The sequence below is a fragment of the Emiliania huxleyi genome, assembly GCF_000372725.1.
Source record: "Emiliania huxleyi CCMP1516 unplaced genomic scaffold EMIHUscaffold_1, whole genome shotgun sequence".
Lineage (NCBI taxonomy): Eukaryota > Haptophyta > Isochrysidales > Noelaerhabdaceae > Emiliania > Emiliania huxleyi.
In genome coordinates, this window is record NW_005202428.1 from 232,592 (window position 1) to 242,688 (window position 10,097).

General features: G+C 67.0%; 4 protein-coding genes across 4 annotated transcripts; 2 read left to right on the forward strand and 2 right to left on the reverse strand.

Moving 5' to 3' along the window:
• Positions 1–921: 921 nt before the first annotated feature.
• Positions 922–2,196, forward strand: EMIHUDRAFT_193798 (hypothetical protein; the record flags this gene model as incomplete). The annotated part of the gene is made up of 2 exons (XM_005793865.1): positions 922–1,577; positions 1,740–2,196. The coding sequence occupies 2 exons, from the start codon at positions 922–924 to the stop codon at positions 2,194–2,196; spliced, it is 1,113 nt and encodes a 370-aa protein (XP_005793922.1).
• A 1,698-nt stretch (positions 2,197–3,894) lies between these two features.
• On the reverse strand, positions 3,895–5,337 carry EMIHUDRAFT_349079 (hypothetical protein; the record flags this gene model as incomplete). Its single annotated transcript, XM_005793866.1, has 2 exons — positions 3,895–4,508; positions 5,293–5,337. A coding segment is annotated over one exon (609 nt), but the record flags the coding sequence as incomplete, so codon positions are not given.
• Positions 5,338–6,855: 1,518 nt separating this feature from the next.
• EMIHUDRAFT_193801 (hypothetical protein) lies at positions 6,856–7,248 on the reverse strand (the record flags this gene model as incomplete). Its single annotated transcript, XM_005793867.1, has 1 exon — positions 6,856–7,248. One exon carries the CDS (start codon positions 7,246–7,248, stop codon positions 6,856–6,858), a length of 393 nt encoding a protein of 130 aa, XP_005793924.1.
• Positions 7,249–7,360: 112 nt separating this feature from the next.
• EMIHUDRAFT_94777 (hypothetical protein) lies at positions 7,361–9,635 on the forward strand (the record flags this gene model as incomplete). Its single annotated transcript, XM_005793868.1, has 3 exons — positions 7,361–8,242; positions 8,944–9,227; positions 9,257–9,635. The coding sequence occupies 3 exons, from the start codon at positions 7,361–7,363 to the stop codon at positions 9,633–9,635; spliced, it is 1,545 nt and encodes a 514-aa protein (XP_005793925.1).
• Between the last annotated feature and the right edge of the window lie 462 nt (positions 9,636–10,097).

Below are 10,097 nucleotides of genomic sequence, written 5' to 3' on the forward strand. Positions count from 1 at the left end.
AGCCGCACGTGCAGGCATGGAACAACGGCTCGAGGGGCGCCGTGTCCTCCGTGCTGCGCTCGTTTGGCACCGATCCACCTGGTGCAGGCTGCGCTCACACAGACTGTGGTGGAGTCGGCATCCAAGCAGCACTGGAGGCGGATCGGCGCGCGTAGCGCGAAGGAGGCGCGGTCCTACTTCGCTACGAAGCTGCGGCGGGCGTGGGGCGTGCACTTTGCGCGCGAGTTCGCGCGCGGCACCGCATCCGACGCGTGGGTGGTGTTCGTGGGGGCCCCGCGGCGACAGCCGGGCAGGCCTCTCGCGACGGCCGATGGAGACTGGCCAGCGCTGTCGGCGGGCGAGTTTGCGGCGCACGCGCTGCGCGTAGGCGGCGCGTGGGCGGGCGGCCCGCCCGGCCGTCGGTGAGCACCGGACGCGAGGGGTCGGTCGGCTCCTAACTAGCTGTGTGTATATAGTCGCGATCTGCCGGCGTGCGTATGAGTGAGCTCACAAGGGTGGGCGACGGCTAGCGCACCACACCCCTCTTCTTAAAATCCCTGTGTGGTTGGTGGCGGCGTGCCGTCCTCCCATCCCTCCCTAATCTTTGCTTTCTTTCTTTTCTTTTGAGCTCACTAGCTAGAGCTCACACTAGAGGCCGTCATCGCATTCGCCTTCCTGGGACCCAGCGCTGACTTCTGACTGTCGTTGCTGTCTCTCCCCCTTCTCTCGACTGTCTGTTCTTGCGCGTCTTGACTCCGGGGTTCTGGGCCAAAGGATATCCACCTCGAGAACCTCGAGAAGGAGAGAGAGAATTATAAAATTCTCTCTCTCTCTCTCTCTCTCTCCTCGAGAAGGCTGTGAAGACTGGGCCGGGCACGCGCGGGCTCGCGAGGCTGGGTCTCCGAGGCCCAGCACCCCTGGACAGATCGATCAGCGCGCGCGATGTGGCCCGACGCCTCGCTCCACGAGGTCCGCGACTCCGGCGAGAGAGGCCGCGGCCTCTTTGCGACGCGAGGGTTTGCCGCCGGGTCGCCGGTCCTGTGCGAGGCGGCGCTCGCCTCTTCTCCGCTGCCCGCGCCTTCGTCGGACGCATCCTCGTGGCTCGTCGCCGCGTCGCTCGCGCGAGTGCTCTTGGAGCGTGGCCTGGCCGGCAAGACGCGTGGCCTTGAGCCGCGATCAGCGATCGAGACTTCGGCCGACGCCGAGGAGGCGGAGGCAGTCGCTGCGCTGCGCGAGGCAGCCGCGGCAGCGAGCGAGCCGGCCGAGGAGGCGCGCCGGCTTCTGCACGTCGTCGCCCGCAACGCGTTTGCGCTGCTGGACGAGCAGGCGCTCTGCCCATGCGCTGCGATGATCAACCACAGCTGCTCGCCCAACGCCACGCAGACCGGGTTTCGCACGCCGGACGGCGCGCTCTGTGTCTGCGTCCGAGCCGTAACCGCCATCGAACCGGGCGAGGAGGTCGTCATCAGCTATGTGGCCGACCTGACGGCGCCGCCGGCGGAGCGCGCCCTCGCGCTGGCGCCGCACCCGTTCGGACCGACGCCGCGAGGCTGCGACCGCGCCCTCGAGGAGTGGCTGGTTGCAGAGGGGGAGGCGAGGTGCGCTGCCTACCACAGTATCCGGCCATCGTCACAGCTCAGTAGCAATAACTCTAACCACAGGACAGACCAGCCGCTGATACTCCGCCACGCCGCCCCGGCCGAGCCGCGCCACCAGCCTCCGCGTATTTCTTTTGCGCGAGCGTTTTCGTTTTTCTCCAGGCGCGCTGCGGCCGAGCCGCGCCTCCGAGCCATGTCCGACGCCGCCGACGCGGCGTGGGAGGCCGCCCACGCGGCGGGCGACGAGGCGGAGCGGCGGCGGCAGCTGATGACCAGCGCGGCGCACTACGGCCAGCTGCTGCAGCTGTCCGACGGCCTGCTCGGGGCCCACCACACGCTACTCCTCGTCGCGCGGGGTCGCCTCGCGCACGTGATGACTGTCTCGGGCGCGCAGCGCTCCTGCGCCAACGCGCTGCCGCTCTGGCGGTCCCATCTTGCGGCCACTCGCCGCTGCTGCCCCCCGAATTGGCCGCACTTGCTCCCGTGCCTGCGAGGGGGGCGCGACGCGGCTGCGCGCGCAGGAGACAGCACCGCGGCAGCCGAGTTTGAGGCGGAGCTCCACCGCGTCCTCGACGTGCTCAAGCCGAAGTGTTTGGACGTCACCGGCGGGCCGGGGTGATTGGTTTTGAATAAGCAAGACAAAACAACCGGCGTGACACAATTACAAAAAGACCTGGGCTGGAGGCAGGCGATGCTCCCTCGTACCATCACCGGAGGCTCCGGCATCGACACGGGCGTCACCTCAGTCGGCGTGCCCAACGACACGGGGGAGGGCCGCACGGGCGTGCGACTAGTTGCAAACAGTCTCACGTGGAAACCCCACCAAAAGGGGGTTCTCGAATCTTGAACCGCCAATGGCAGTTATCGGTTGTGCGGACGTCGCCGCGGCTCGCCTCTGCCGCGGCGGCTGCTGCGCGCACGCGGCGGCGCCGCTCTCTCGCGAGACGGCTGGCGACGCGGCTCGCGGCCGACGTACGCTGCGCTCGTCCGACCGCCCGCGGCGTGGCGTGCGCGGCGCTGCGCGCCGCTCTGCGAGCGCTTCTGCGCTGCTGTCACACTGCACTGTCTCTCTCTGGTGCTGCTGCTGGTGGTGATGTTGCTGCTGCTGGTGCACATGCTGCTGCTGGCGCGGCGCGGCTCTGCGACTCGGCTCGAGACGCGCGGCCGAGCCTCACCAGACCATCCTCCGGGTGGTGGTGGAGGATGAGGGGCGGCTGGTGGCGTACGAGACGGCGATGCTCGGCTCCCTCCGCTGCGGCTACCGCTGCCTGCACCTGCGCTCGCCCAGCGGCACGCTGATCGACTCGTGCTGCCTCCTGCTCCACATCTCCGTCTCCACCGAGCCAAACACCTACGGCACTGTCGATGAGCTGCGCAGCAGGGTGCAGTCGCAGCGCTCGCGCATCAGCCAGCAGAGCCGCGACATCCACCACTTAAGCGCAGAGCTCTCGCGGCTCGGAAGCCAGTCGTCGTCGCCGGCGCTGTCCCCCGCGCCGAGCCGTTGGAGCGCACGCTGGCCGCTGGAGCTAGCGCTGGATGCGGGGGTCAACGGGGCTCGCGCAGGCCGGCCGTCGCCGATCGCGCTGCCTCCCGGCGCCACGCTGACAGTCGGTCGCGACGCGTCGAGCGGCGTTGCCCTTGTCCCGCACGATACGCAGCGCATCTCGCGTTTCCACGCCTCGCTCCACGTCGCCGCAGACGGCCGCAGCGTCCGGCTCGAAGACGTCTCGCGTAACAGCGGCTGCCGCGTGCAGCAGCCGGGTGGCGAGCCGGTCCTCCTGCAGTCTACGGCCGAGGAGGTGGCGAGCGCCCAGCTGCGTGAGGGAAGCGTGCTAACCTTTGGGCAGCCCGATGCGGAGGACGAGTTTCGCTACGTCCTTCTCGCTGCTGGCACCCTCAGCAAGGACAGTGATGACTCCAGCTGCGACGGCGACAACGAAAGTGAGCGCGCTTGGCCGCCTTTGCTGACCGCCGCCTTCGCTGCCGCCGCCTTCGCCGCGGGGACCTCCTCCTCATCGCCCTTGGTGCCGCCCAAGCTCCGGACCCGCCCCTCTGGCCCGAGGCCGCTCGCCTTTTACGCCGGCGCTGGCATCTCCCCCGCTTCGGCGCCACAGCAGCGCCGCTGCGTGCCACTACGGCTTTAAAGTAAGGCACCCCACCCGGCATCCACGCACCACGGGGACGGAGTTTACAGTTGTGGAGGCTGGAGCCGACCAATGTGAATGTACGCACATGTTACAACCGAGACGATCCAGGTAGCCGATCCGCATGACCGAGATCACCGCGCGACCAAGTGCTGCTCTGCGCACAAAAGGCCCCTACTCCATCTCGCGCGTGATGGCGAAGCCCAAGACGCAGTGGCCAAAGTCGAGCGCCGCGATGCCGTTCGTGGCTCCGGCCGAGTCGAGGTGGTACCGCTCGTGGATCTCGTAGATCGAGCGGACGAGGAGCGCCGCCCTCTTGCGGGCCGCCGCGGGGAAGAGCGAGTGGCTTGCCGGCGACCACGGCGCCGCCGCCCGCCGGACCAGCGCCGCCGCCTCGCCCTCGCCGCCCGCGGCGCGCCTCAGCGGCGTCGGCTCGCCCTCGTGCAAGCTTGCGCCGCTGCGCAGGAGGGAGGTGGCGCGGGCGGCGGTGAGGGTCTCAAGGTGCGCGAGCGGCGTCCAGCCGCGGCTGGCGACCAGCCAGGCGGCGAGGTCGGCGTGGCCTTGGCTGTTTGCAATCTCCTCGGGCGTGCCGAAGGGCGTAGCGGCGCGGGAGGCGCTGTAGGAGGAGAGGAGCTTGGCGACCTCGAGGTGGCCACTGTTGCACGCCATGAAAAGCGGCGTGGCGCCGTCGTTGCGGGCTTGGCTTACCGCTGCGCCAGCCTCGAGGAGCAGCCGAACGCACTCGAGGTGGCCGTTCTGGCATGCCAAGAACAGCGGCGTGGCGCCTTGCTCATCGGCTTGGTCGATTGCCGCGCCAGCCTCGCGGAGCAGCTGGGCGATCTCGACGTGGCCCTTCTGGCACGCGATATTCAGCGGCGTGGCGCCGCTCTGCTTGGCTTGGTTGACCACTGCGCCGGCCTCGAGAAGCAGCCGGGCGCACTCGAGCTGGCCCTGCTGGCACGCCATGAACAGCGGCGTGGCGCCGTTCTGCTTGGCTTGGTCGACCGCCGCGCCAGCCTCGAGAAGCAGCCGAACGCACTCGACCTGGCCCTGCTGGCACGCAACGAACAGCGGCGTGGCGCCTGTCTCATCGGCTTGGTCGGCCGCCGCGTTGGCCTCGACGAGCAGCCGCGCGATCTCGAGGTGGCCCATGTAGCACGCGTCGTACAGCGGCGTGAAGCCTTTAGCGTCTGCATGAGCCACCGCCGCGCCAGCCTCGAGGAGCAGCCGGGCGACCTCGAGCTCGTTGTTCTGGCACGCTGCGAACAGCGGCGTGACACCGTCCTCGTCCGCCTGGTCCATCGCGACGCCAGCCTCGAGGAGCAGCCGGGCGATCTCGAGGTGGCCCTTCTGGCACGCAATGTACAGCGGCGTGGCGCCTGTGTCATCGGCTTGGTTGGCCGCCGCGTTGGCCTCGACGAGCAGCTGCGCGATCTCGAGGTGGCCCATGTAGCACGCGATGGACAGCGGCGTGGTGCCCTCCTCATCGGCTTGGTTGATGTCAGCGTCGCGCAGCAGCTGGGCGCACTCAAGGTGGCCGTTCTGGCACGCGATGTACAGCGGCGTGGTACCATCGTTCATCGCTTGGTTGATGTCAGCGTCGGTCGCGAGAAGCAGCCGGGCGATTTCGGGGTGGTTGTTCTGGCACGCCTTGAACAGCGGCGTGCAGCCGTCCTCATTCGCTTGATCGGTCGCCGCGCCAGCCTCGACGAGCAGCCGGGCGCACTCAATCTGCCCCTCCTGGCACGCGATATACAGCGCGGAAGCGCCGCCGCCAGTCGTCGCCCCGACGCTCGCGCCGCCCTCGAGCAGCAGCCGCACCGCCTCGGCCTGCCCGTGCCGAGCGGCCCAGGTGAGCAGCGTGTCCCGCCTCTCGGTGTCGTGCCGCGCGTCGAGCTGGGCCGCGAGCGACGTGCCGCGCGTCCGCCGCCCAGAGAGGAATGCGCGCAGCGAGGCCAGGTCGCCCCGAGCCAGGTCGGCAAGCTGGGTTGGGAGGATGGCGCCGCTCATGCCGCCAGAAAGAAGAAACAGTCGGCAAGAAAAAAAACAGAAAAAAAGTTCACCTCTCCTCTTAAAGGCGGCCGCGTCCTCCGCGCTGCGCGAGCCCTTGGGGAGATCCTGCGGCATGCACGCAGAGTCAATCCAGACGCGCTCAATCTTCTTGCCGGCGGGCGACTTGAGGAAGCCCTTGAGCGCGTTGAGCTGCTCGCCATCGGGGTCTGGTCTGATATGGCTGCATCCATCGGTGCGAGACTGCTAAGGTTGTCTCAATGTGGGTGCCCTTCACCACGTCGGCGTAGTCGAGCGACACTTTGACGAGCGGCTCATCGGTGATGAACTTGTCCCGGTCGGAGGTCCCTGAGACACTGAGATTGCCATCTTCCAGAGCCATGGCTGGTGGTAATTCGATGGCAGCCGCACGTGATGACTGTCTCGGGCGCGCAGCGCTCCTGCGCCAACGCGCTGCCGCTCTGGCGGTCCCATCTTGCGGCCACTCGCCGCTGCTGCCCCCCGAATTGGCCGCACTTGCTCCCGTGCCTGCGAGGGGGGCGCGACGCGGCTGCGCGCGCAGGAGACAGCACCGCGGCAGCCGAGTTTGAGGCGGAGCTCCACCGCGTCCTCGACGTGCTCAAGCCGAAGTGTTTGGACGTCACCGGCGGGCCGGGGTGATTGGTTTTGAATAAGCAAGACAAAAACAACCGGCGTGACACATGCGCCTGTGGCAGCCCTACCGCGGCTCTTTTTCCTTTCCCTCTCGATTGTAGTCGCATTGCGGGTTGCGGCGGCTTTCTACCTTTGCCGGTGATAGTACTAGCACGCGCCAGTTCGCACCTGTGTCGAGCCTGTCTGCTGTGAGAGAGAGTTCTTTTGTTTAAACTACCTTTGTTGCAGATTCGAAAAATGCGAGGTGGCTGTCGCCACACGGCCTGTGTTGACATACTAGTTACTATAGTGTACACATGGAGTGGCGTTCGTGAGTTCCCCTTCCCGCGTCAATACTTTGGGTCCTTGGACTGGCGCAGGTTGATTGCGTTCGGTTGCAGCAGTTGACAAAGCCCGCCGCCAATTTGCACGGGTCGGCCGGAGAGAGAGAGCCGCGATCAGCTGTGGAGGGGGAGAGAGCGCTCCCGACCTCAGTCTCGCGTGAGGATGTATAGCTGGGAGGCGGGAGAGGCGTTGGAGACAACACTGTAATCGTAGAGGCCGTCGACGATCGGCCCGAGCTTGATGATATGGTAGTTGCCGTACTTGGCCTTCTGCCCTTCTCCGGCCCGCCGCCGCAGCACTGTCGCGCACGGCCTGAGGGAGACCGTGAGGGCGCCCTGCGCGTCGTCGGGCGACTGCACCACAAACCCTTTGAGCCCCCACCCGAGGCACTTCGTGGGGTTCTTTTGGACGCAAAATTCTTTTTCAATGAGGTTCCGGGCAGCCGGTCGTCGTGAGAGAGAGAGAGATCTTCTCTTGTCGCCGTCGGAGTCCTCGTCAGCCAGCTCGATGGGATCGGTACTAGCCGCCCCGCGCTTCATGAGATCAGTGTTGGATGCGCGTCCGGGACGTCGTCGCGGTGTATGGGGGAAAACATTCACAGCGCCGAGATTGAAAGGTGGAGCGCGTCTCGGTCAGAGCACTCCCTCCGCCATGCTGGTCGAGCACCTGCCAACTGCCGCGACGGCGCACTGGCACAACTTCCTCTACCGCACCGAGGCCAGGCACTGGCGCAGCCTCTGGTGCCGCTGGAGCCCGAGCGGCGACCTCGTGGACCGCTTCGAGGCCGAGCGGATTTTCGAGCCGCTCGAAGACCGAGACTCGTGCACGCAGCGGAACGTTTACCACTACAGCGACGATCGGGGCCTTGTCCGAGAGGGGCCACTGTGCGGCCCGTGGGTCATGACCGCGGAAGCCTGCGCGACTGACGTGGGCATCATCCACCCTGCGCGCCAAGGCATGACCACTCTGCTGGCGGGCCCGGGCGGGCCCTGCGCGTGGTGCTCAACCGACACGGCTTCCGGGCTGCCATGCTTCGCCGAGCTCTTCCTACACCACGGCGAGGAGCTCCGCATGTCTGCCGGCATCATACACTCCAGTGAGGGTCAGCTGGAGCGTCTCGCGCTCATCCGGGAGGACGCGGCCACGTGGCCTAGCTCCGGCTGGACGGGGAGCGACGAGGCACGCGTGCTGCCCAACGCGGCTGCTTGCGTCGAGGCTTTGTGCTCCTCCTCTCGTGACTCCTCCCTCCTGCAGCCGGGACGCACCGGCAGCGGCCACGCCATCTTCGCGTCTGGCTTGCGGCAGGAGGAGCTCCAAGGCGTCGAGTGGCGGCAAACCCTGATGGCAAGAGCCGACGCTGACGCGAGCTCCCACTGCTTCATGCTCCTCGACGAGGGGTCGGTTGCACTCGTCTCACCCAAGTGGCGAGTAGCTGGACGGCCGTTTGGAAGCGCTGCCGCGTGGAGCCCGCGGGGGGGTGGCAAGCTGTACTATGTGGAGGCGTCTTGGGACGGTGCGGGTGCCGTCGAGCATGTGCGACATCTCGTGTTCGGCTAGCCAGCGGCCAGCAGCAGCACGGACCGCGGTCGCAGCTAGGTCGGTGCGGCGACGGTATGCGGCGGTCGCCGCCCACCACCCTGCCCCCCCCTGGTATGCCAGCGCCCGGTCCCTTGCCCTCTCTCGCCCTTGCTCTTCCTAATCTCCCCCTCCATGCCGTCCCCCCCCCCCCCCCCTCCCTCCTCGCATATGCTGGGCCACTCCGAGGGCCACACACGCCATACAGGCACACACATCACAAGCTTGGCTGCCGTTTACATAACAAGGGGGCGCTAGGGGGACGATCGGAGATTTGGCTTAATTCATGTTCATGTAATTGTCGAGTTTGATAAAGGGCATTCATCTAGAAAACCCCGGCTCTATGAAAACATGGAGAATAGCATGATTTGCACATGATTTGTGATATAATGATGGGTCTATTGATATCATGAGTAAGAATTCATGGTCGTGCTATCATACCCCCGCGCCGCACAGACGAAGTGCCCGCCGTTCTCCATGGCGCGCGTAGCTATGACAGGGACCGCGGCCGCGGACCCGGTGGCGGACGGGGCTGGTGCGCAAGCGCCGGCCACCGTCGTGCCGCCGGGGATGCGCAGCGGACGCTGGAATAGCTCCGATCGCGTGCAACTGGAGGACGCGGTGATGGTCGCAAGGATCGCAGGTGGGGTGCGTCGCAGGTCAGGCTGATAAGGCCTGGCTACGCGACCATCGAGATCGACCTGAAGCACGAGAAGGCCGCGGGCGACCGCGAGTCGGTGCAGGTGGCGGAGCGCTCGTACGTCGAGCGCACCGCGCCGAAGAAGAAGGATCCCACCAAGGAGCAGCTCGCGGCTCGAGCCGCGGCACGCAAGGCCAAGAAGGCCCGGCAGAAGGCGCGCCGGGCGACGGAGGCTGGCGAGCGCGCCGCGAGCGAGGCCGAGCGCGCGGAGGCCCCGCGGGCGCAGCTGCGCGAGAACATCCAGTACGTGATGGCCGGGCTGCGGACTGCAGCTGCGCAGACGCGCAGCCAGGCCGGGGCAAAATAGAGGTCGAATACTCGCTGCCCCCGGAGAGGGACGACGGGTATCGGCGCGGCCCCAGCAAGGTGTACGCCAAGGTTCCCCAGGGGACCGTGGCGACGACCGTCGCCTCGGACTGGCTCGCAACCGAGCTGGCCGAGTATGGAGAGATTGATGCGGCATGCCGCGACAGATTTGTCATGCACCTGATGACGGCCGCCGGCGCCTCGGCGCCGGCCGACGCCGTGTTCAGGTTCACAGCCGGCGAGGCGATGCAGACCTCTCGCCCGACCTCCGCGTCGGGCGAGGACGACGACGAGGACGCCGACCGCTCCGAGGAGTATTCCAACGACGGGAGGCTGTCCGACTAGCTGGCCTCACCCATATCTTACCCCTTCTGCCCCCCCCTCCTCCGACCCCCCAGGCTAGATGGAGTAGTCACAGATAAGCCGGATGAAGATTCTGCCCCACACAGCCCCTTACCCCTTCACCCTCGCCTCGCTGCTTGGTGTTTCTGAACACGTAGTCGTCCACGCTGTGGGGGTTGTGTGCGGGTTGTGTCTGGGAGAGGGAGAGAGTGGGGTGCAGGTTGCTCACCCACGGCACCGGGCCGGTGCTTGCACTTTGAATGCCGTGGGGCTCCTGCTCGTGTCCCGGGCGTGGAGATGCGAGGGTCGCCCCCCCTTGCCCCACCACTTTGTGTGTGTGGAGACGTTTACCTTACCTTACCTTACCTTACCCCCGAGCGTGAAAACTGAAAAATTATACCGACCCCGCGGACACCGCGCGGGCCGCGACTGACCCGCGACCGCCGCAGTGTGCAGTGATCATAC